Consider the following 26,472-nt stretch of genomic DNA (forward strand, 5'->3'; position numbering starts at 1 on the left):
AGGGCCAGGTTGGGATTGTTGGCGGTGCAGACTCGAAGGGCTGAATGGCCTCCTTCTGCACTGTAAGTATTCAATGATTCTATGAGTCACCTTGCCGAGACCCCTGAGCCTGGATTTACCGAGCTCCTCGACTACCCGTAGTCCCAGGAATGGCCACCGCTCCCAGCTGGCACTGTTGGGTCTACAGAGCTGCCAGCCATCCGATTGGCCACCAGCTCTACAGAAAGAGAAAGAAGTCTCGCCTCAAAGTAATTAACGCTGCTCTCAGCATTAAAATTCCAGCCATCCGGGACCGGGGAGGGTGGGACCGGAAAGAGTGTGAGCAAACCTGTTAAGGCATTTCATTTGACAAAATATTTTAAAATGCAAACAAATGCCATCACATGGTGCCATTTTTGGCGACTCAAGTATTTGTTAGTGTCCATATTGCAGGTTCATGACAATAAATACCAGACAATTATTTTCAATCCCTGGCAGAGAACAGTTGTTAAATCCAAGTCAAACTGATTCATGCTTGTGTGACGCCAGCCCTCCTACTCCATGTCCCCATCATCCCCTTCTCCCTCAGTCATCTTGCCGACTGTTGGTGGATAAATGAGGTAAAGATTTACCTTCCTGCGTAAGCCTGGGGTGTGAGGTCTAGAGATTAGATCACAGTGAGGCTGTTCATTGCGCAAGACATGGGCACTGACGATGCCAGTAGAGCATTTGTAGCACAGGCACATTTTGCGTCGGATGGAGCGCCAACTTGGTTAGGGTGCCCTGGAATGGCCCAGGACGCTCACCTGGAACCAGCATCAGGCTCATTCCCGATGCCAATCCAAGGTCTGATGCCAGTTTCAGGGACCATTCACCAAAGTGACTGTATCTCGCTGTAGCATGGACTGTGCAGCTATCGGCTTCTTACAGGCATAGAACCAAAACTAGGTGTCCTTACAGGGGCTGCTGGAGGCAGCTACATAAACACAAGTTTAAAACAAGGGTTCTCCTCCTGGCTCTACTTTCAGGCTGCAGCTTGTTGTAGCTATGTTCCTGGGGCAACCCCACCATCGGCTGTAGCTATATATTTTTTTTACACAGAGGGTGGTGAGTGCCTGGAACTCGCTGCCGGGGGAGGTAGTGGAAGCAGATACAATAGTGACTTTTAAGGGGCATCTTGACAAATACGTGAATAGGATGGGAATAGAGGGATATGGTCCCCAGAAGGGTAGGGGGTTTTAGTTAAGTCGGGCAGCATGGTCGGTGCAGGCTTGGAGGGCTGACGAGCCTGTTCCTGTGCTGTAATTTTCTTTGTTCTATGTTCCCGGCGTACCCCTGCGACCCCTCACCCCACTTTCCCCATAAAATCTCAACTCACGCTCTTGAATGTGGACACAATCCAAATTGAGTGTGATTAATCTGAGTGTGATTAAGGTATTTATCTGCGTAGAGTGCAGCGTCGTTAACCCTAAATCTATCCCTATCTGCCCCCTTTGATGTTTAGGAGTTTTCTTACTGCAGGAGCTGAAGCCAATTATAGTGACCAGGTTGCTGTGTTGATGAAAAGTGGGAGGAAACGCTGTGGGGAACAGGCAGGAAAGTGGAGCTGAGACTAGGATAAGATCCTAGTGGCACAGTGGTTAGCACTGCTGCCTCACAGCACCAGGAACCTGGGTTCAATACTTGAGCCAAATTGAGGCCTTGAGTCACTGTCCGTGCAGCGACTGCATGTTCTCCCCGTGTGTGTGTGTGGGTTTCCTCTGGGTGCTCCAGTTTCCTCCCACATTCCGAATGGTGTGCTGGTTAGGTGCATTGGCCGTGCTAAATTCTCCCTCAGTGTACCCCAACAGGCGCCGCAGTGTGGCGATTAGGGGATTTTCACAGTAACTTCATTGCAGTGTTAATGTAAGCCTATTTGTCACCAATAAACAAACTTTAACTTTAAAATTTGAAGGGCTGACTTGCCTGCTCCTGCTCCTAATTCCTATGTCTCTCAACGGAAATCAATGAATGCAGCAATTACTGGCTTCTTTATCAAATCCTTTTTCTTAATTTAGCCGCTTCTCCAATCACCAGGAATTCTCCAGCTGCGATTCAATGCGAATTATTCCCCTTCCTTTCGGTTTAGGAGCTAAAATGTGCCTGTACGTCCGACAGAATTTAATTCATTGTAAACATTGTCAAGAAAGGGAATGATTGCTTTCTGCCAACACCTTCTCCCTTTCTGCCAACACCTTCTCCCTTTCTGCCAACACCTTCTCCCAGGACGGTGCAGTGCTCTAAAAAAAGGCTGAGAGTTTCTGAAACTCTCGCAAAAACAGAATCACTTAAATCACACAAATGTCTGCAGTAGGAGGGAAGCAGGCAGCGTGCGGGCTTCATGATGTTTACACGTTGACTCAGTCCTTCTATATTCAGCATTGTTTGTGCATTAGCCTTTCACCAGCATTCCCACTTTATAAAAACCTCCTCTCTGACAATATAGGACGTAGCTTTTAACCATGAATCAGAGCTTCTACTTGACTGAAAGTACATGTTTGTTTTTAAAAAGACATTTGTCATGAGTTATTTTCAATGTCTGACAAAAGGCAGTGGCCGGCCTACTCTTGTGAATCTTATTGCAGAGCCTCTTGACATGAGAGAGAGACTGAGAGAGGGAGAAAGCTAGGCTTCACTGCCCTGTGAGGATCAGCAAGCAGCTCCTCCCTCAATGATAGTTAGCCGGTATGGAAATTGGTCTGCTCTGAAGTGGCAATGTTACTCTCTGTGTATCAGCTGGTAAAAGATATGCTTAAGTTCACTCTTCTGCCTTCAGACACAGGCTTGTGCCAGCTCTAAGCCCTTGGCAGTTATCCCAAAGCCAAGTTATACTTCATAGCGTTCAATAGTCCAGCAGCAGAAGTCCCACTTATAGAATCATAGAATCCCTACAATGCAGAAGGAGGCCATTCAGCCCATCGAGTCTGCACCGACAACAATCCAACCCAGCTACTATTCCTATAACCCCACGTATTTACCCTGCCAATCCCCTGAACATACACATCTTGGGACACTAAGGGGCAATTTAGCATGGCCAATCAATCTAACCTGCACATCTTTGGACCGCGGGAGGAAACCGGAGCACCCGGAGGAAACCCATGCAGACACGGGGAGAACGTGCAAATTCCACACAGTCACCCGAGGTCGGAATTGATCCCGGGTTCCTGATGCTGTGAGGCAGCAGTGCTAACCACTGTGCCGCCCATAGAAGAGAATCACAGAACCCTACAGTGCAGAAGGAGGCCATTCAGCCCATCGAGCTAGCACCGACAACAATCCCACCCATGTCCTATCCCTGTATCCCCACGTATTTACCCTGCTAGTCCCCCTGACACTAAGGGTCAATTTACCATGGCTAATCAACTTAACTTGCAGATCTTTGATCTGTGGGAGGAAACCGGAGCACCCGGAGGAAACCCACGCAGGCACGGGGAGAATGTGCAAACTCCACACAGTCACCCAAGGCCGGATTTGAACCCAGGTCCCTGGCTCTGTGAGGCAGCAGTGCTAACCACTGTGCCATCCATTATTTACAGCACTATACCGTTGCCTTTTGCTCCTTCAGTTACCCCCTCCTCTACGATCCTGCATGGCAGTGTCAGCCAGGGCTCAGTTGTTAACACTCTCACCTCTGAGTCAGAAGGTCATAAATTTAATTTAAGGGTTGCCCATTTAAGATGGAGATGAGGAGGAATTTCCTCACTCAGAGGGCAGTGAATCTGTGGAACTCTTTACCACAGAGGGCTGTGGAGGCTGGGTTATTAAGTATGTTCAAGGCTGAGCTAGACAGATTTTTAATCAATAAGGGAATTGAAGGTTTTGTGGAAAAGGCAGGAAAGTGGAGTTAAGGATTATCATATCAGATTAGTCATGATCTCATTGCGATGCAAAGTCGATGGGCCGAATGGCCTATGTCTGCTCCCACATCTTATGGTGATATGGTCTTGTGCATAAAAATCCAGACCATTAATCCAGTGCAGAGCTGAGGGAGTGCTATGCTGTTGGAGATGCTGTCCATGTCCTATCTGCATATGCTCTGCAAAAAGGGTCGATGGGCCGAACGGCCTCCTTCTGCACTGTAGGGATTCTGTGACCTTACTGAATGGCAGAGCAGGCTCAAGGGGCTGAGTGGTCTAGATCTACTCCTCATTTGTATGTTTGCACGTACGTTCATAATAGGCTGCCATGTTTCCCACATTTGATGATGTTTAAAAAGTGTACAGCACTTTGGGACATCCTGTGAAAGGTGCAACAGCAACGTAAGACATTCTTTCTTTCTTTCAAGCACTTACAGTGGCTGAGGTTCTGTCTCCTCGGCATCAGCCACTCTCTTGTACGTGGCCTGAGTATCCGTTTTCACATCTGAATGGAAGTCAGTTTTGTTGGGTTATCTGGGATGGAGGACGTGGGAGCTTCTCAGTCTCATCCTCACTTAGGACTGGATTTTACAGTCCCTTAAATGGAAGCGCACGGAGGCAACTGAGTGGCACGGGTGGAAGTCTCGCACATTTTTCCACCGGCAGCCATTCTGCGGTGGCAGGAAAGGGCACTGAATAGTAACCCTGCCCGCCTGTCCCTGCCCGCCTGTCCCTGCCCTCCTGCCTGCCCGACATTGCTTTCGAAAGCCCTGAATGATCCCATCAAGTGAAAAGAGATGGGAATGGCAGTGTAGGTGGTACGCGAGGCCACAAAACTGCTTGAAAGGCAGGTGAGAGAATCTTTAAGGGCTTCAGGGCAGCATTGGAGGCATGTTCACGTTGAGGAAGTTCAGTCAGGAGGGGAACAGCTCCATATAAAAAGGCCAAATTTTGGACTCATTTTTGATGAGCCCTGACTCAAAGGGCCTACAAAGCTCATATCTGCATTTTTAAGTGCTGACAACTAAGTCTCAAATTTGTTGTGAGCACATAGAAGTAGGTGGCGTGGTGGCACAGTGGTTAGCACTGCTGCCTCACAGCGCCAGGGACCTGGGTTCGATTCCGGCCTCGGGTCACTGTCTGTGTGGAGTTTACACATTCTCCCCGTGTCTGCGTGGGTTTCCTTTGGGTGCTCTGGTTTCCTCCCGCAGTCCAAAGAGCTGTGGGTTAGGTAGATTGGCCATGCTAAATTGCCCCTTAGTGTCAGGGGGACTAGCGAGGTTAAATGCACGGGATTACAGGGATAGGGCTTGGGTGGGATTGTGGTCGGGTGCAGGCCATAAAATCTGTGGAGATCCTATGATCATTAGAACTCTTCAATTTATTTATGTTTTCTGGGAGCGGGAGTGTTCTGGAGCAGTGGAAGAGACTTTACCAAAAAGGTGCTGCCGTTAGCAGGCTCCAGGTAGTTAGGGCTCAAACAAGCTCTGGGAGCCATTGATACAGCTGAGGGTTGCAGTTTGGACCTCCTGTGGTTTGCAGCACACAGACTTGGGAACTGTTCCGTGTCGCCCGGAGAAGTGCTTGGCATTTACGGCAAATTCCAGGGGACTGGAATTTGGAGAAACCCAGGGGCACTGCCAGCTTAGTGAAATTAGTGGCCTATGAAAGAGTTGTAAGGCTTCATAGAAGAATCACAGAATCCCTACAGTGCAGAAGGAGGCCATTCAGCCCATCGCGTCTACACTGACCACAATCCCACTCAGGCCCTATTCCCGCAACCCCACACATCAACCCTGCTAGTCCCTCTAACACTAGGGTCAATTTAGCATGGCCATCTTTGGACTGTGGGAGGAAACCCACGCAGACACATGGAGAATGTGCAAACTCTACACAGACAGTGACCCAAAGCCAGGAATCGAACCCGGGTTCCTGGCGCTGTGAGGCAGCAGTGATATCCACTGTGCCGCTGGTTCTGGTAATTAGAGGAGGGAGTGCAGCTCTGCAAATCCTTTGGAGCACCATCCCAGGAGTACAGACTGAACCATCTGAAGGTAAGCAGTGATTGAGGTCGTGCAAGTTGGAGTGGCGTTTGAGGAAATTCAAAGGCTGGATCTTTGAGAATGAAGAGTTGAGGGAGATAGAGTTTTAACTGGATATTGTTCCACACAATGGCCATTGGTGGTTGGCTGAGAAATCTATCAGAACTGATTTGGTTGCAAATACTATTTACTGTGTAGCTTGGTGTGTTCAGATACAGCTCTCTGTAAAAGCTTTCACAAAAACTCAGTTTGCAGGTGCAGCAGGTGATCAAGAAGGTAAATGGAATGTTGGCCTTTATCGCGAGAGGGACGGAGTATAAGAGCAGGGAGGTCATGCTGCAACTGTACAGGGTACTGGTGAGGCCGCACCTAGGTTTTGGTCCCCTTATTTAAGAAAGGATATATTAGCTTTGGAGGGGGTACAGAGAAGGTTCACCAGGTTGATTCCAGAGATGAGGGGGTTAGCTTATGCGGAGAGATTGAGTAGACTGGGCCTGTACTCATTGGAGTTTAGAAGGTTGAGGGGAGATCTTATAGAGACATATAAGATAATAAAGGGGCTAGACAGGGTAGAAGCAGCGAGGTTATTTCCACTTAAAATGGAAACAAGAATTAGGGGGTATAGCCTCAAAATACGGGGGAGTCAGTTTAGAACAGAGTTGAGGAGGAACTTCTTCGCCCAGAGGGTAGTGAATCTTTGGAATTCTAGGCTACCTCGTTAAATGTGTGTAAGTCACAGATAGATAGATTTTTAACCATTAAGGGAATTAAGGGTTATGGGGAGCGGGCGGGTAAGTGGAACTGAACCCACTATCAGATCGGCCATGATCTTATTGAATGGCGGGGCAGGCTTGATGGGCTAGATGGCCTACTCCTGCTCCTATTTCTTATGTTCTTATGTTCCTATGTTTCTGTTTAATTCATATCTACCTCATGTTAATTCTGTATGCTAGAGTATAAGATAGATCATTAAATTGTTTTACTTTCCTGACTTTGTACAATAAAGTTAACTTTGTTTCTTGAAGACAGTGGAATCTTGTGCTTTTATTTTCCTGGTGGGTAACTGGGATTTCAAACCTTGTCTACTTGAAAGATAAAACTATTGGTCTTCAACAGAATCATAACAACTTGGGAACAAAAAACCAGAACAATGGGGAAAGGGCAGTGGATTAAGGCCAATTGGGGCAGCACGGTGGCACAGGGGGTGGATAGGAGCACAGGGGCACAATGGTTAATACTGCCTTCACCTCACCAGGGATCTGGGTTTGATTCCAGCCTTGGGTGACTGTGCAGAGTTTGCATGTTCTCCCCGTGTCTACATGGGTTTCCTCCAGGTGCTCCGGTTTCCTCCCAAACTCCAAAGATGTGCGGGTTAGGTCATGGATTGGCCATGCTAAATTGCCCCTTAATGTCCCAAGATGTCTAGGTTAGGGAGATTATTGGGGAAATGCGCAGGGTTATGGGTATAGTGTGGGGGGTGGGCCTGGGTAAGATGCTCTGTTGTGCAGACTCGATGGGTTGAATGGTCTCCTTCTGCACTGTAGGCATTCTATGATACCTCTTTCAAAGACCAGGAGCTGAGTAGTCTCCTTCTTGTCCATACGAATCCTTGAGTGTATGGAGAATAGGAATCGAATCCCAGAAGCAGGTAAAGGCAGACGTAGCAACTTATTATTACCCGCCGTACAAAACAGAAAACTCAATACAGATCAGGAAGCAGGCTTAGAACTTCCCTTGCCCTCATAACGTTAGCATGTGTTAGCATGCGGGAATACATTTTCCAACTGAGCCATCGGGACAGTCATTCCACCAGATGACTACAGAACAGCACCAGAAAGATCCCAGCCCACGTTAGTGAATTTGGTTTTAACACAGCAATCCACCCTTCAATCCAACCAATATTATTCTAGCCAGCGGGTTAGTCAGCACAATCGAGAGCTCAAACAGTGTGAGCCCAAGATGGATTCCACAGTCTCATTCCCAAACGATTATGACTTACCTGTTATGATATTGAATATGATGCCATTTCTAAAAACTGAGGGAGGGAAAAACATTTACCAACCAAAATTAAATAATTGACAGATCAGCAGAAGGGCACAAATCAGCATCAGGGCGTGTAAATATGTGAAACAAAATATTCTGACAGAGGTGAAATCCTGTCTTGGCCAACGTTGTCCTTTAAGAAGAGATTAACTGGCTGGTCAACTCATTGTTGTATGTGAGGATCTTGGAATGGAAAATGGCTGCAGTTTGGCTTTTCCCACAATACTAAATACACTTTGAAGATAATTCATGTCATTGAATGCCCTTTCTCAAAGATTACAATAAGATGCCTTACAAAAGCAAGTCTTCCTCTCACACAAGCTTGTGACCTGGGCTGTAAACGAAAAGTTGGAGAACTTCAAGTAAAGATGGCAGCTATTTAACTTCAAATTAATAATGTCTTCTCTATTGACACGGAGTCCAAGCCAGCCTCACAAATTCATGGAAAGTAAAGAAATGGGGTTATGGTCTGGGTGATGCCTTGAGCATTTCTCCACTCCACCTGACGAAGGGACAGCCTGTTCCGAAAGCTAGTGGCATTTGCTACCAAATAAACCTGTTGGACTTTAACCTGGTGTTGTTAAACTTCTTACGATGCCTTGAGGGCATGGTATTTCTCAGTGAGATCTGTTTTGCTGAAAGCAGATACTCCAATGTTTTACTAGTATCACACGGGAAACTTTGAGGCACACTCAGAGTCATACAGTGCAGAAAAGGCCATTTGGCCCATCGAGCCTGCACCAGCAATATCTACCACTAAAGGCACGCTAATCCCATTTTGCTGCACTTGTCCCATATCCTTGAACGTTATGATATTTTAATTGTTCATCCAAATATTTTTTAACGGTTGTAAGGTTTCCGGCCTCCACTATCTTCTCAGTTCGTGATACATGTTGATAGTTAATTATGGGGAGGTGCTGTGGAATTTGGGAAATGCGTTATCAAGTAGATTAAAGAGGAGTTTAAGATCAGAAGTAAGTCACTGAGGCTTTTCAATATATTAGTTTAGACATGACGCAGAATAGGTCTGGAATAACTCCTGAATAATCACGCTGGGTCATCACAGGGAGACTGATGGGGAGGGTCTTACCAAAATTCCTCAAAACTGGCTCAGACAGAAAGCCAGCATGAAGCTCTCCAGCTCCACAAACCACTTTTCTCTCCAGCATTTGAGCCTCTTAGTCTAAAACAAAATCCAAATTGACATCCAGTCTTATGTGAGGGCACTACCAATTCAACTGATATTCAAGCTTATTAACAACTCTGTTCCTTCCTTAGATAGGGGTGTGGTTCTCTCAGTCAGGGAGGGAACTCTTGGAGCCAGCAAGACCTACTCTACAGAAATTGGGATGCCATTTTTAAAGGTTCCCCAATCAGAAAACAAAGTTAACTCCACCCACTCCCCCCCCCCCCCCCCATCATGAAGGTATCAGGTTAGTTCTACCAGATAGGCATTGACAGGTTCCTGGCAGTGCCAACTAGGCAGTGCCAATCTATGCCTGAGGGCAGTGCCAAGACAGTGACCGACCACGTCCCTCTCACCCCCAGCGGGTTATACTGACCTTTGCGCCCCCGGAGGGATTCCCTCGACTGTGTCACGTTTGGCCAAAGCTGTTGTAAACCTCGTCGCTGTGATGTCACGGAAAATCAGGAAATGCGATCTCTCCGAAGAGAATCACATTTCCCAATTCTCTCCGGATTTTGCGCCCGCACCAGCCATCCTGCCCCCCCCTCCCCCCGGACTCCCTCACACACCATGCCAATCTAAGGAAGGAACAGAGATGTTACGAAGCTTGAATATCAGTTGAATTGGTAGTGCCCTCAGACAAGACCGGATGTCAGTTTTGATATATCGCAACTCAGTACTGTGATGAAGCACCCTAAATCGAGTATGATTCAAGGGGAAATAAAACATTAAAAAATTAGATATGGAGAAATGTGTACTTAAGTTTCTATCTTTGGTGATCCAGAGAACTTGGAACCAGTTAATCTCATGCTACTCCCCCGCTCCTCAGTGCAGTGGTTCCATGCTATTGTTTGGATTTTGAAAATGGAAAAATTTTGCTGTTTAGCGTGGGAAGCTAAGAAAACATAAAGAGTTGCTAAAGCTACTTTAGCTGCAGAAACTCTAGCTCCTGTGGAAGTGAGATCGTATTTGCCAAATATTTTAGGCAAAATTCTTTGCTATTCTTTCATGGGATGTGGGCATTGCCAGCATTTTTATTGCCGATCCCTAATTGCCCTTCTGAAGGTGGTGGTGAGTGGTCTTCTTGAACTGCTGCAGTCAACATGGTGTAGGTACACCCACAGTGCAGAGGGAGTTCCAGGATTTTGACTCAGTTACAGTGAAGGATGTATTTCCAAATAAGTGTAGTGTGTGGCCTGGAGGGGAACTTCCAGGTGGTGGTATTTCCATGTGTCTAATGCCTTTAACTGCCCTTCTAGATGGTAGTAGTCATGGGTTTGGAAGGTGCTGTTGAAGGAGCCTTGATGAGTTGCTGCAGTGCATCTTGTAAATGGTACCCGCTGATGACACTGTGCACTGGTGGTGGGTGGAGGAGAGGTGGAGGGAGTGAATGTTTCTGAATGAAGAGCCAATCAAGCTGATTTATCCTGGATGGTGTTGAGCTTCTTGAGTGTTGTTGGAGCTGCACCCATCCAGGCAAGTGGAGAGTGTTCCATCACACTCCTGACTTGTGCCTTGTAGATGGTGGACAGGCTTTGGCGAGTCAGGAGGTCAGTTACTCGCTGCAGTATTCCTAGTCTCTGACCTGCTCTTGCTGCCACTTATTTATCTGGCTAGTCCGTTTCAGTTTCCGGTTAATGATGAACCCCAGGATTTGGATAGTGGGTGATTCAGCAAAGGTGGTGAATGCCATTGAATGTCAAGGGGAGATGGTTGAATCCTCTCATTTTTAAAAATTCATTCATGGGACATGGGTGTCACTGGCTGGCCAGCATTTATTTCCCATCCCTAGTTGCCCTTGAGAAGGTGGTGGTGAGCTGCCTCCTTGAATCGTTGAAGATGGTCATTGCCTGGTTGAATATTGCTTATCAGTCCAAGCCTGAATGTTGCATATGGGCATGGCCTGCTTCAGTACCTGAGGAGTCGCGAATGGTGCTGAACATTGCGGAATCATCAATGAACATCCCCACTTCTGACCTTGTGAGGGAAGGAAGATCATTGATGAAGCAGCCGAAGGTGGTCCTGACTTGGAAATATATCACCGCTCCTTCACTGGCGCTGGGTCAAAATCCTGAAACTCCCTCTCTAACAGCACTCTGGGTGTACCATTACAGCGGTTCAACAAGGCAATTCATCACCACCTTCCCAAGGGCAATCAGGGATGGGCAATGAATGCCGGTCTAGCTAGCAATGCCCACATCCCATGAATTAATTAAAATATTTTAAAAAAGCTCTTCAAAGAAAGGAATATCTCAGAGCAAACTAAGTGTGCAGGTACAGCAGGCAGTAAAGAAGGCAAATGGTATGTTGGCCTTCGTAGCGAGAGTATTTGAGTATAGGGATAGCGATGTTTTGCTGCAATTGTATAGGGCATTGGTAAGGCCACACCTAGAGTATTGTGTGCAGTTTTGGTGCCCTTATTCGAGGAAGGATGTCCTTGCTATAGAGGGAGTGCAGCGAAAGTTTACCAGGCTGATTCCTGGGATGGCAGGTCTGTCATATGAGGAGAGACTAAGTCGGTTAGGATTATATTCACTGGAGTTTAGAATCGTGAGAGGGATCTCATAGAAACTTATAAAATTCTCACAGGGTTAGACAGGGTAGATATAGAAAGACTGTTCCCGATGGTGGGGGAGTCCAGAACTAGGGGTCATAGTTTGAGGATAAAGGGTAAACCTTTTGGAACTGAGGTGAGGAGAAATTCTTTCACCCAGAGGGTGGTGAATGTGCGGAATTCACTACCACAGAATATAGTTGAGGCCAAAACATTGTCTGATTTCAAGAAGAAATTAGATATAGCTCTTGGGGCTAAAAGGATCAAGAGATATGGGGGGTGGGGAGGAGGGATTAGGATATTGAATTTGATGATCAGCCATGATCAAAATGAATGGTGGGGTAGACTCGAAGGGCCGAATGGCTGATTCCTGCTTCTAGTTTCCATGTTTCTGTGAGCATTTCATAAGGTTGAGAAGTGGTCACCACCTTGCAAAGGAACATCTTAGTGGGGAGACAAAGGATCAGTTGAAGAGATTTTTGAAGAGGTTTAAGGAGGAAGAACTTGAGTTGAAAGGGTGAAGTGACTTTGAAAGAGAATTCCAAGTGAGGGAAGTGGTGGCTGAAGATCGGATTGCCTAGGATGTAGCGGAGGGAGAGAGAGTATTCCAAAGTCACGGGAGTGCAGGGTTCGAGCAGGGGGTTTCCACAGAAGAAAATCACAGATTTTGAAGTCACCTTCCGGGATACAGTGAAGCAGAAGAGATTAACAAAAGTGGATAATGAGTTTGCAGGACTTGTACAGCAGAGGGCCTGAAGCCTGTGAAAGGTAGATGTGGGAGAGGGAGTTAGTGTTTCAGAGGTTAAACCTGGAAAAGATGGAAAAAAAAATCAATGAGTGTTTCAGTTGCAGTTTGGGAGAGGGATTTAGAGTACAGGCTAAAAGCAGTGATAAAGGGATTATCATTGGGCTTTGCAAATTGAGCTGTTCAGATCACAGCAACTGAGACCGTTAATAAAGCATCTGTCACTGCAGATAACACTTCATGCAGTCGGAGTCAGTGCGATTACAATTGTCCTATCATGTTGTGATTGGATTGACATTTTGAACCTCCTTCCCTCTCTAGTAAATGTTAAACTTGTCTTGAACTTAAGGATGCCAGTTTGGTTTTGGAGCTATCCTTCCCCTAAACGAGCTGTTGGGCAGGCTTCACTTACCCCTGACATCACCGTCTAATCCGTTGTGATCTTCCACATGGGTCAGTGGACATTTACCTGGTTAACCCGCAGTCCTGGACACTACAACAGCGAGTACACTTCAAAAGTCCAACCGCTTTGAAATACCCTGAGATCATGAAGGATGATGTGGAGATGGCGGAGTTGGACTGGGGTAAACACAGCAAGAGTTTTGGCAACACCAGGTTAAAGTCCAACAGGTTTATTTGGTAGCAAATGCCATGAGCTTTCGGAGCGCTGCTCCTTCGTCAGATGGAGTGGAAATCTGCTCACAAATAAGGCACACAGAGACACAAACTCAAGTTACAGAATAACTCTTATCGTGAAGGACCCCAGATAAGCTGAACATGCTTCCTGTGCAGGTCTCACGTGTGCACAGATCGCGACGACAACAAGCAAGCCAACAACCATAGAATCCCTACAGTGCAGAAGGAGGCCATTTGGCCCATCGAAACTGCACCGACAATATCCCACCTAGGCCCTATCCCTGTGACCCCACGTATTTACCCCACTAATCCCCCTGACATTAAGCGGCAATTTAGCATGGCCAATCCACCTAATCCGCACATCATAATGTGGGGTACACTTGCCCTGTCATGATTACATTTCTTTTCAGTGGTGTGGGGGAACCCTCCTAGCCAAACCAAAGTTTGGTGAGGAACACAGGAGGAGGCTCCCACATCCATAGGTTGGGACTTCAAATTAAAAAAGAAATGCATGATGGTCTATTAATGTCCTCCGTGTTTTACTCCTCACCCAAGTCCAACTTCTGCTCTTCCAGAGTATTCTAATCAAACCCATACATTGGCAAAATTAAACACCGAGAACAAAACAGCACCATTCTCCATCTCCCCCATCAACATTTGCCAACAGCAGCGTAGCTACACAAATAACAAAGTGAGATTAATGAGGTGTCAGAAGGTCAGTCACAGCACATGTAGCAGGTGACAGAATGAGAAGTGGGATTCAGAACTGGAATAGCTACCAATAATGGCCAACACTTGGGGGAGACATACTCTATGGTAAAAGCACAGTGTTTAGTCATCACCTTGGCTGCATACCACAGGGAAATAATTAAAGAGCTATTCTTTAACATCATTCACCTGATTTATGCGGAAATGCGCTTTTACTTCTAACATTTGGCAGGCGTACTGAGTGTTTTCTTGGAAAGATCAGTTGTTCCAAAGTTCAGAAAGTGTCCACTGCCTAAGCCAACCCAGTCCTGAGATTGCAATAGTCTTGGTGCCAGGACATGACATCTATCGACAACTGACAGGCCAGCAAGTGATGAGGTCCAACCAGCGGGGTGGCCATTTTGAGATTTTTGGTTGTAGCAACTCAAATTGCAGGCGGAAATAGGAATCCACAAACTAACATGAAAAACACAAAAAGAAGGGTGGGGGAGTGATCCTGAGGGTCGAATTCGTGTAAAAACCGGAGGAAATCATGCTGTTTTTTTCAGCAGGAGTTTCAGAATGAATCTCTCATACTCTGAGCACTGCAGAGTGCACTAGCATGAATCATGCTGAAAACCAGGGAGCGGGGCATATTCCCACTGCATAGCGCTGAGTGGGCCAGTGCGCATGCGCCAATCTGTCATAGCGGAGATCGGCACATGCACAGTAGCCCCGCACTGCCGGCCTCCCGATCGCTGGTCAGCTCGATCGCTGACCAGCCCCATGATCCCCGCATCGCCGGCTGTATGACCGCCTCCCCCACGGCCCGATCGCTGACCCCCCCCACCCCAGATGTGTCCAGGCCAGCCTCGCACTCCCCCCCACCTGCAGCCCCGATCTCCCAATTCTCCCCCCCCCCCCAAGCAAACTGACCACCCCCCTCCCCCACACCACCACCCCAACTCTGATACTAAGTTCCGATCGTTGGTCGCCCTCCCTCTGTCTCTCAGCTTGAGTGCAGAGTGGCAGTGAGACCCCCCATCCCCACCAATCACCCCAGAGGCTCGCCACTCAATAGGCCCCATCCCATTAGGCCCCTCCCAACTTGCTTCATGCAAGTCTCCACTCATCTTTCATTCCTCCCACAGTCCAAAGATATGCGGGTTAGGTGGATTGGCCACGCTAAATTGCCCCTTAGTGTCAGGGGGGATTGGAAGGGTAAATACATGGGGTTACGGGGATAGAGCCTGGATGGGACTGTTGTCGGTGCAGGCTCGATAGGCCGAATGGCCTTCTTCTGCACTGTAGGGATTCTATGATCTCTGAGTGAAGTAATTTCTCCTGGTTTTCTTATGGTATTTATTCGTGCCTATCTTATATTTATGTTTGCAGCCCGCTCACTATACAGTGTTGTTGCTGTGAAGGTTATAGGAATCAAAGCTTACCTGAGTTATCGACCGTCTCTGTGACGTTCCGTGGTGGACTCTGGGACTGGCTCTGTGTGCTGCTTATCTGCTCACCAGGGCTGTCGATGTTTTCTCCTCGAATTGTCGTCAGATCCTGCATGCTGAAACTTCGTAGCCTCTCTGACAGAGCTCCCTGTCCCTGTGGCACAGCAAAAGATGTTCACTTTATCACGGAGCGTGTGACCATTATACCAGGACTATAACTAGATAGTCCTTTAGGGAAGGAAATCTGCCGTCCTTCCCTGGTCTGGCCGACATGTGACTCCAGACCCACAGCAATGTGGTTGACTCTCAAATGCCCTCTGAAATGGAGCAATTAGGGATTGGCAATAAATGCTGGGCCCGGCCAGCGACACCCACATCCTGTAAAATGAATAAATAAATAACCAGAATGAAGTGTCTCTCGGAGCCTGTAAAGTTTTGTTTGCCAGTGAGGGAGTGGCTTGGGCCTCGCCAATGCCCCCATTATTTAAACCTCAGATGTAAACATGGCATTAGTGTGGGAGGCAAATCCATCTATGTCTTTCTGCTTGTCGGCCTGTTCCCATTTGTGGGCAGTTTAGCTGGGCAGAGATTCCACTGGGAATGGCCAGGGGCCTTGTCCATCTCTGCTGATGATACAAACCACGGAGGGTACAGGAGCTGAAATTTCCTGAAATTTCCAAGGATGTTGCCTGCATTGAGTGGCATGCCTTATGAGGATAGGCTGAGGGAGCTCGGTCTTTTCTCCTTGGAGAGACGTAGGATGAGAGGAGACCTAATAGAGGTGTATAAGATGTTGAGAGGCATAGATCGGGTGGACTCTCAGAGGCTTTTTACCAGGGTGGAAATGGCTGCTACGAGAGGACACAGGTTTAAGGTGCTGGGGGATAGGTACAGGGGAGATGTTAGGGGTAAGTTTTTCACACAGAGGGTGGTGGGCGAGTGGAATCGGCTGCCGTCAGTGGTGGTGGAGGCAAACTCAATAGGGTCTTTTAAGAGACTCCTGGATGAGTACATGGGACTTAATAGGATGGCGGGTTATAGGTAGGCCTAAAAGGTAGGGATATGTTCGGCACAACTTGTGGGACCGAAGGGCCTGTTTTGTGCTGTAGTTTTCTATGTTTCTATGAGTCCACTAGGCCATTGTACTGTGGCTTCACAATGGGAAGGTGGACGTTCAACCTGATAATCTCTGATCAACATCCTTGATGCATCAGAGATGCTTCAGGGCCCCGGCTGAATATTGCACCATCCACAGCAGGACCTCCCCTTTCACGGGGTTGTTAGGCCGGCTTTAAGTCTCAGCAGCCAGTCTCCATCTCCTCAAGGGGCAAGGGGAAGAGTGTGAGAGGATTGGCCATGGTCATGTTGAATAGCAGATTAGGCTCAAAGGGTCAAATGGCCTACTCTTGCTCCTATTTTTTTATGTTTCTATTTTCCTTATATCATTGTGGGCAATTGGAACTGCAAACCCATCACCAAATCAATGAAATATTCGAAAAGATTTGCAGTGAAAGAAATGGTCACAATGAACACATCAGAGCTCAATATACTGTGCGGGTTTGTTTATACTAATGACTTTCTGCATCAGTTAAATGTCTGTGTCAACAGCGCTCCCTTCCCTGAGTCAGAAGGTCATTAAGTTCCACTGCAGGAATTGAGTGCACAATCTAGGCTGGCGCTGTACGGAGGGAGCACTTATTGAGGAGACGTCTTTTCGATAATAGAATCCATAGAATCCCTAAAGTGCAGAAGGAGGCCATTCAGCCCACTGAGCCTGCACCGACCACAATCCCACCCAGGCCCTACCCCCACATATATACCCTGCTAATCCCCCTGGCATCCCCCTGGCATAAGATGCCTTGTGTTTTCAGCCCTGGCATCAGCTGTTTTATTCAGCCTTTTTGCTTTATAGGAGCAATTAACAGGTTTAACACAGTGTAACGGAGGTGTAAATCGACTGGAAATAAATCAGCAAAATAATATAACATGGAAACATTCACTACTCACCTCATAATATCACAGAGTTATCACTCTGATAAGCAAGGAGATAAAAGATTGTTGGGGTTGGCAGGATTGCAATCAGATCAGCCACGATCCCACTGAATGGCGCAGCAGGCTCAAAGGGCCATGTGGTCTACTCCTGCTTCTAATTCGTATGTTTGCATGTATGTTCATATGTTCATATTCCGATCACTATGCGTAGCAACATAATAAACATACTCTTTTTGAAGGGACTAATGTTTGGACACATAGGAAGCATGTGAGTGCCTTGGGGAGAGCTCAGAGCAGATTTACTTCTCCCGGGGATAGAAAGGTCAGTAAATTCAATGTTACCTTTCAAAAGGAAATTTAATGTTCATCAGGAAAGGAAACATTTGCATGGCTTTGGGGAAGAATCAGGGGTGAAAGGTTAATGGAGCAGAGACACCATTGGCCCAGTGGTTTCCTACCGCACTGTAAGATTTCATGATTCTACAGCAACCAAGGCAGCTCTTCCCGTATTAATGACAAAATCCAAATATTAACCCAGGACTGGAAATCCGTGCAATAACTTTGAACATTTCCTTAAGACTAAATGGGCTCACCAAGCAATGTATGGAATGCGGGATAATGTCAGCGCGCTGCGGAAGTGAATAGCATCTTTAACAGAAAAGATGGGTTAACATATTACATGTCAGGTCCAAAATTAACCTGACTCCATCAGACACTGACAAATGCACTTGGGGCTCCTTCTGTTTCTATTCTGGGATTTCAACAAGCGTCAGGTTAGTGTCTGCTTTGTGCCGTTTTTGGTGACTTGCTTGTGACACACAAGGTACATTCAGGGCATCTAAAGTGTGTGTGTGTGTGTGTGTGTGTGTGTGTGTGTGTGTGTGTGTGTGTGTGTGTGTGTGTGTGTGTGTGTGTGTGTGTGTGTGTGTGTGTGTGAGAGAGAGAGAATGTAATTCAAAGAACTAGCGTTCGCTCAGCAAAACAAACTGTTTGCAACAATCCAAACCACACATGCAGCCAGGTCAGTACACAATCACTTTAATGGCTCTGTATGAGACTGCCCACTTTAATGCACTCTGCACCAACACTCAGCATGCTAGGAGGCCTCACTGTTCATCATTCAGCACAGGTTATAGGAAACTCAGGTGCAGTTAAACACAAATTGCTCATGCTGCAGGTTTCCGCAATATCTGGGCAACTTAATAGCATCGAGCTTATCAACCTGTCCCCAGGCAGTCATAAAACTAGTGAACATTCCCTCACTTTCAGCTCAATCATTGAGTGGAACGTTGCTGTGGGAGGTCAAAGGGGTCCAAGGTATTTTGGAGTTCATCGAGAAAGGTCATTGACCTGAAAGGTTAACTCTGGCTCAGTTTTCGCTAGATCGGTTAGGCTCTCCAGAAATGGTCGGTAATTCTAAGTCTCGTCTCCAAATAAGGCGGAGCTGGAGTTGGGCCGGGGTTGGGGCACCTCTGTGTTTTGTAGAGACCGCTGGCCATTTGAATCACTGGCTGCCTCTACTAAAGTGGGATTCTGGTAGACCAAGATTGCGAAACCCAAAATGTGCAGACTAGACCGGGTAAGAAGAGGTTAGGTAGTCAAGATAGCCCTTTGGTGAGCTAAGGATATGGATGTGGTCCCAGGACATCTTTGTGAGTGGTAAGATACCCTTTGGGATCGTTAAAAGTAAACATGATTGCACGTTTTAAAAAAGTGCATAATCTCATTGGAACTTTGTCAAAGAGCTATCAAACTGTCAAAGAAATGGGGGGGGGGGGGGCAGTGGCACAGTGGTTAGCACTGCTGCCTCACAGCGCCAGGGCCCTGGATTCAATTCCCGGCTTGGGGGTCACTGTCTATGCAGAGTTCTCCCTGTGTCTGTGTGGATTTCTATCGGGTGCTCTGGTTTCCTCCCACAGTCTGAAAGATGTGCTGATTAGGTGCATTGGCCATGCTAAATTCTTCCTCAGTGCACCTGAACAGGTACTGGAGTGTGGCAACTCGGGGATTTTCATAGTAACTTCATTGCAGTGTTAATGTAAGCCTAATTGTAACACTAATAAATGAACTTTAAAACTTTAAAAGAACTGTCAAGGGATACTACATGAGTTGGCATGGAGGTGTTAAGGGTGATGGGTGAGGGCATGGGTTGGCACATTGGCACAAAGATGGCATTAGGGCTATAAAGGGTCATGGGCATATGGGGGCCATAAGGAGTATGAGGAACCATGGGGAAGTGCATCGGGGAGCTTGGGTTAACCTAGGGGGGCCATACGGGTGGTGGGGGACTTAGTGGTGGCATAAATTGGCCTGGATGTAGCATCAGGATTATTTGGGAGGGTTGAGTGGGTTGAGGGCTAGAGGGTTTTTTTTTCGTTTTAGTCTTTTTAAAAAATAACTTAAACAAAGTGCTGGAACACAGAGTCTTTCCACGCAGGCCACTGCCCCACTCATTCCGAGGGCGGTGGGCCCAATTTCCAATCCATCCCATCTCTCTCTGCAAAATCCCAACTGCAGGCGGCCATTTTATAAGATTGGCCAGGAATTCTACTGCCTTCGCACACCTGACCAGGGAGTGGAAATTTGAATTCAATAAAAAAATCTGGAATGAAGAGTCTACTGATGACCATGAAACCATTGTCGAATGTTGGAAAAACCCATCTGGTACACTCGTGTCCTTTAGGGAAGGAAATCTGCTGTCCTTACCTGGTCTGGCCTACATGTAACTCCAGAGCCACAGCAATGTGGTTGACTCTGAAATGCCCTCTGAAACTGCCCTCCAAGGACAACTAGAGATGGGCAATAAATGCTGGCCAGCCAGAGATGCCCACACCCCACAAATGAATACAAATAAAATCTGCACCTTTGTTTTTCTTTGAACAGATGCTGTCTGACAGTATTTCCAGCATCTATGTGTATTTTAACGGGCCAGTGAATACAAATATTTTTCTGGGCCCTTGGTGAACTTCAGTTGCACTTGTAATTAAAGTGCTTAATCTCAAAGTAACAAAGTGCATTCAGTCAATGGGAACCTTGGCTGTCATTTTCCCCTTCTTAGCACTTGGCTATGGTGATTGACTGACATCCAGTTAATGTCAAAGGTCAAAGGTCTTTCAAGGCCCCAGTTCTTGCAAAAAATACATCAGTGTCACTTATTCCCGAGAGCCCAAATGAGGGTTACGTCGCCTTTGAGTTAATGAAAAGAGGCATGAGGCAAAAATGCTAGGAACCTTAATCAAAGTGAGTTATTTAGTGCAGGGTTAGTAGCTGTGCAACATGGATTACCTTCCCCTCGGTTATGTCCATATATAGGATTAGGTTGAGAAGGTGAGATACCTGATGCAGAAAAAGCAGTTATGGAAACCTGGTGAAAGCTGACACGGGTCTTTAATAGAATCACAGAATCATAGGAACTTACAGCACAGAAAGAGGACATTCAGCCCCTCATGACTCCTGTTGGCTATTTGTTAAAAGCATTCATGCTTGGTCCGTTATCCTTGCTTTTTATCTGGAGCCCTGTGTATCCCTCTTGCTCAAATACCTGCCCCAACTCCCATTTGAAATTATTTATGGGAATCAGCTTCCTTTTCAGGGAGAGCGTTTCAGGTTCCGACAACTCTGAGCGAAATCATAGAACCATAGAATCCCTATAGTGCAGAAGGAGGCCATTCAGCCCTTCAAGCCTGCACCAACAACAATCCCATCCAGATCCTATCCCTGTATTTAACCCTTGTATTTACCCTGCTAATCCCACCAATGCTAAGGGGCAATTTATCATGGCCAATCAACCTAATTCGCACATTTTTGGAATGTGGGAAGAAACCGGAGCACCTGGAGGAAACCCACCCAGATACGGGGAGAAGGTGCAAACTCCACACAGACAGTCACCTGAAACTGGAATCGAACCTGGGTTCCTGGAGCTGTGAGGCAGCAGTGCTAACCACTGTGTCACAGTGCTGTCTCCTCCCCAAAGCTCTAGACCATGGGTGGGAATTTCCAGCCGCACTGGCCACAAGGTCAGAAAATTCCACCCGAGGTCAACGGACCTTTGAATGGTCTGTGTCCTGCCCACTACAATTCCCATGGTGGGCGGGATGGGAAAATTCCGCCCTTTTTGTCAGTCATTTTGACCTCATCATCTTGGAAACCTCGAGGTCACCTCTTAAATGTTTCAATTCCAACAGTCCTAACTTTTCTAAACTTCCCTCATAATTGACAGCGCTCATCCCTGGTAACACATTTTACTGTGTTTAACATCACAACACAGATTGATTGACTAACTGAGCTCCCGAAATCATGTTCTGTGCATCAGAAAAGAAGTTCCTCCCCTTCTCTTGTCTTAAACGGATGACCTCTTACTCTGGCCCTAGACTCTCCCACAAGGGGAAACAACTTCTCAGCATCTACCCTGTCAAACCCCCTGAGAAACCTATATGTCTCAGGAAGGTCGCCTCTCATTTTTCTAACTCAATGAGTACAGGTCCAACCTACTCAACCTCTCCTCATAAGAAAATCCCTCCATACCTGGGCTCAACTTAGGGAACCTTCTCTGGGCTGCCTCCAATGCCAGTGTATCTTTGTTCAGATCTTTCTGCATTTGGAAATTGATTGCTTCCAGTGGAAGTGAAACTGGGAGAGATGTATCCTGGGCGACTGAATTAATGTCAACCATTATACACTATTGTCAAAAGTCTAAAATTGCTATGTCTTCATTTATATTATCCCCTAGTTTCATCATCTCGAAGGCCCGAAACACATCCTCTCCCAAATGAATTTTCTCCAATGAAAGCAAATTTAGTTTCTCCCATGTAACCTCAAAATAAAACGTCATTCTTCTCTATCGCCTCTCCATTATGAACAGCACTTTTTAAACAATAACAACGTATGTTTTATAGCACCTTCAACATAATGAAATGTCCCACGGCATTGCAGATGTGCAATATAAAACAAAATATGACTCCAAGTCACATATTAGGTCGGATGACCAAAAGCTTGGTTAAAGAAGTGTCTTACAGGAATCTATGTAGGGAGTTCCAGAGCTTGGAGTCTTGGCAACAGAAGCTACAGCAACCAATGATGGCGCAATCATCACTGGGAGTGCACAATAGGCCAGAATGAGAGGGGTGCAGGAATCTTGGAGGAGTGTGGAGTTGGAGGAGATTATGGAGATAGGGATGGGTCAGGCCACTGTGGGACTTGGGAAAACAATGCTAAGAGCTTTTAAATCAAGACACTGCTTGACCGGGAACCATTGAAGGTTAAAGAGCACAGGGGTGAGAATAAAATTTGAAGAGAAAAGGGTAAGATTTCCAAAGTTGACCGAAGCAGGATTTCTAGCCAACAATTCACGCATTTTCATTTATGCTTCTGTGGTAAACCACTGTTAAGCTTATTGCCTGTGTGTGTGTGACATGCCTGGGCATGCCCCTGCCGGCCCTGCCTGAGACTCCTCCCCCCCTGGTCCAGGTATAAAGGTGACTGCTCCCAACCCCCCTGCCTCAGTCGCCGGACCAGTTCATCAGCATGGGTGTGCTCCAAGTCTTTTGCAAATAGAAGCCTATTTATTCTTGCATACAAACTAGTCTTTGCTTGATTGATAGTGCATCAGCTTCAACATTTCCTCCCAACTTCAGTGGGCTGGGATTGGGAACTTTCACATTCCCAGCGTGTTCTCGGGAGCATTGCTGCAGATATTTAGAGATCCACAGCAGCATCTAACCCGGTGGAATGAATGGGTAATTTGGATGTTCAAGCTTAGATATTTTTCTACTAACATTTACTATTTTATCAGTAAAATCTCCTTTTTGCAAAATCCTTAAACATAGAACCTTATCAAATTCCGAGTTTGTCAAAGGCAGATCGTGCCTTACGAGCCTGGTGGAGTTCTTCGAAAATGTGACTAAACACATTGACGAAGGGAAGGCGGTAGATGTGGTTTATATGGATTTTAGCAAGGCGTTCGATAAGGTCCCCCATGCAAGGCTTCTAGAAAAAGTGAGAGGGCATGGGATCCAAGGGACTGCTGCCCTGTGGATCCAGAACTGGCTTGCCCAAAGGAGGCAGAGAGTGTGTATAGATGGGTCTTTTTCTAAATGGAGGTCGGTCACCAGTGGTGTGCCCCAGGGATCTGTTTCGGGACCCTTGCTGTTTGTCATTTTCATAAATGACCTGGATGAGGAAGTGGAGGGATGGGTTGGTAAGTTTGCCGATGACACGAAGGTTGGTGGGGTTGTGGATAGTCTGGAGGGATGTCAGAAGTTACAGAGGGACATAGATAGGATGCAAGACTGGGCGGAGAAGTGGCAGATGGACTTCAACCCAGATAAATGCGTAGTGGTCCATTTTGGCAGGTCAAATGGGATGAAGGAGTGCAATATTAAGGGAAAGACTCTTATTACTGTGGAGGATCAGAAGGACCTTGGGGTCCGAGTCCATAGGACTCTAAAATCGGCCCCGCAGGTGGAGGAGGTGGTTAAGAAGGCGTATGGTGTGCTGGCCTTTATCAATCGAGGGATTGAGTTCAGGAGTCCGGGGATAATGATGCAGCTATATAAGACCCTCGTCAGACCCCACTTGGAGTACTGTGCTCAGTTCTGGTCGCCTCATTACAGGAAGGATGTGGAAAAGATTGAAAGGGTGCAGAGGCGATTTACAAGGATGTTGCCTGGATTGAGTGGCATGCCTTATGAGGATAGGCTGAGGGAGCTCGGTCTTTTCTCCTTGGAGAGACGTAGGATGAAAGGAGACCTAATAGAGGTGTATAAGATGTTGAGAGGCATAGATCGGGTGGACTCTCAGAGGCTTTTTCCCAGGATGGAAATGTCTGCTACGAGAGGACACAGGTTTAAGGTGCTGGGGGGTAGGTACAGGGGAAATGTTAGGGGGAAGTTTTTCACACAGAGGGTGGTGAGCGAGTGGAATCGGCTGCCGTCAGTGGTGGTGGAGGCAAACTCAATGGGGTCTTTTAAGAGACTCCTGGATGAGTACATGGAGCTTAATAGGATGGAGGGTTATAGATAGGCCTAAAAGGTAAGCATATGTTCGGCACAACTTGTGGGGCCGAAGGGCCTGTTTTGTGCTGCAGTTTTCTATGTTTCTATCAAATCCAAAGTATGTATATTACTGCCATTAATTATCTGTCAGTCACCAAGTAACGTTGACAAAAGAATTCAAGTAGATGTTTTCAAAACTAAATAGTAACATTGGTTTATGGTCTCAATACTATTTTGATAAAAAAGTTAATTACATTTCATAAAACGCCCACCAGAGTTTACTCAGATAAAAGCAATATTCAGCACAGTGGTTAGCACTGCTGCCTCACAGCGCCAGGGACCCGGATTCATTTCCGGCCTTGGGTCACTGTCTGTGCGGTGTCTGCATATTCTCCCCATGTCCGCGCGGGTTTCCTCCGGATGCTCCGGTTTCCTCCCGCACCCCAAAGATTTGCAGGTTAGGCTGATTGGTCATACTAAATTGCCCCTTAGTGTTTCAAGATGTGTAGATTAATGCGTGGGGATAGGGCGGGTGGGCCTGGATGCTCTTTCAGAGAGTGGGTGCAGACCTGATGGGCTGAAAGGCCTCCTTCTGCACTGTAGGGATTCAGTGCAGAAGGAGGTCAGTAGAAAATACTGCGGATGCTGGAATTCTGAAATGAGAACAGAAAATGCTGGAAAAACTCAGCAGGTCTGGCAGCATCTGCGGAGAGAGAAACAGACTTAATGTTTCGAGTCCATGTGACCCATCTCCAGAAACCTTCTCAAATACTGATTCCTTTCAAATTAAATCACAAGTATGTCATTCTCTTCTTAAATAGTGTGGTTCTGGGATTTCTATTGCTTGGGGAGGAGGCATATTTATGATACAATCCATTTGTAATGGGAGCTGCCAAATTCTGTTTTATTAGATGCCGGCATTTCAGGACTTGCACTCTATCCATTTTGCCACGATAAATGATGCAGATATCCATTGTCTCAATCATCAGTTGAAAACAAGTGAGTTATGATGAGGAAACCCATGAGGTGATTTGCTCTGTGACGGTTACCTTGGCAGCAGCTGTGACAGCAGCAGTGGCCGCCACATTCAGTCCACGCCTTCCAAACTGCACCACAGCTTCATAGCTCCGATCCTTGGCCTGGCTCAAATAATCATCAATCTCCTGCAAGGAAAAAGAGGAAGAGTGGGAGGAGACATCACCGGTTTGGACAATAGGACACAACCTTGGGAAATGATTCGCACGTGGCAGTGTAAAAATTAATAGTCTTGATTTTCTTAGGCTTCTAACACACTAAAGAAAGATTTTATTTTGTTTGTTTAGTGGGCATCTTGTACTGGTCAGGATTTCAACCAAGACCAGTTTTTGTTGCCAGAGTGTAAAGAATGCACTTTCAGAGACTTCATTAGTGAACGACAAAGGATTTACTTACAAGGATCAACAAGAGCAGCGGCATGTCTGCAGTTAGTTCTGGAATGCTGGGTGGCACGGTGACACAGTGGTTAGCACTGCTGCCTCACAGCGCCAGGGGCCCGGATTCGATTCCTGGCTTGGGTGACTGTCGGTGTGGAGTCTGCACATTCTCCCCGTGTCTGCGTGGGTTCCCTTGGGTGCTCCGGTTTCCTCCCACAGTCCGAAAGACATGCCGGTTAGGTGCATTGGCCATGCTAAATTCTCCCTCAGTATACCCGAACAGGTGTCGGAGTGTAGCAATCAGGGGATTTTCATAGTAACTTCATTGCAGTGTAAGCCTTACTTGTGGCCGTAATAAATAAGCTTTAGACTTTAAAATGCCTCCTGCCTAAGAGAACCCCTCCCCCTGGAGTGATTCTCCACTCTGTGTCCTGATTGGTCACCCAGGCCAGGTGACCCTTACTTTGCTGTGTTGCCCTTAAAGGGACAATCACCACATGGATCGTTTCTGTATGAAAGTTCAGGCGAGTGATTCTTTGACTCATCCAACCTGCTTGACGTACCATCCAATTCACAGACATTAACTATATTCAGTTAATGGTAGGGCATTGGGGAGAGTTACAGAACAAAGAGATCTAGGGGTACAGGTTCATAGCTCCTTGAAAGCGGAGTCACAGGTGGACAGAGTGGTGAAGAAGGCATTCGGCGTGCTTGGTTTCATCAGTCAGAACATTGAATACAAGAGTTGGGACGTCTTGTTGAAGTTGTACAAGACATTGGTAAGGCCACACTTGGAATACTGTGTGCAATTCTGGTCACCCTACTATAGAAAGGATATTATTAAACTAGAAAGA

The 26,472-nt window shown here is 46.7% G+C and overlaps 1 protein-coding gene across 6 annotated transcripts in view; it reads right to left on the reverse strand.

The window, feature by feature from the left end:
- The window catches only part of reep1 (receptor accessory protein 1), a 102,258-nt gene that overhangs the window by 20,105 nt on the left and 55,681 nt on the right, over nt 1-26,472 (reverse strand). For 3 of the 6 annotated variants that reach the window (XM_078223786.1, XM_078223797.1, XM_078223835.1), the window contains exons 5-8: nt 25,256-25,369; nt 20,500-20,550; nt 15,217-15,376; nt 7,917-7,952 (exon numbers count right to left, since the gene is read on the reverse strand). In XM_078223786.1, coding sequence (XP_078079912.1) covers nt 7,917-7,952; nt 15,217-15,376; nt 20,500-20,550; nt 25,256-25,369 — 361 coding nt within the window. The remainder of the gene's footprint in view (nt 1-7,916; nt 7,953-15,216; nt 15,377-20,499; nt 20,551-25,255; nt 25,370-26,472) is intronic. The other 3 variants (XM_078223824.1, XM_078223806.1, XM_078223815.1) reach the window with 1 other exon arrangement.

Source organism: Mustelus asterias, chromosome 1, assembly GCF_964213995.1.
Source record: "Mustelus asterias chromosome 1, sMusAst1.hap1.1, whole genome shotgun sequence".
NCBI lineage: Eukaryota > Metazoa > Chordata > Chondrichthyes > Carcharhiniformes > Triakidae > Mustelus > Mustelus asterias.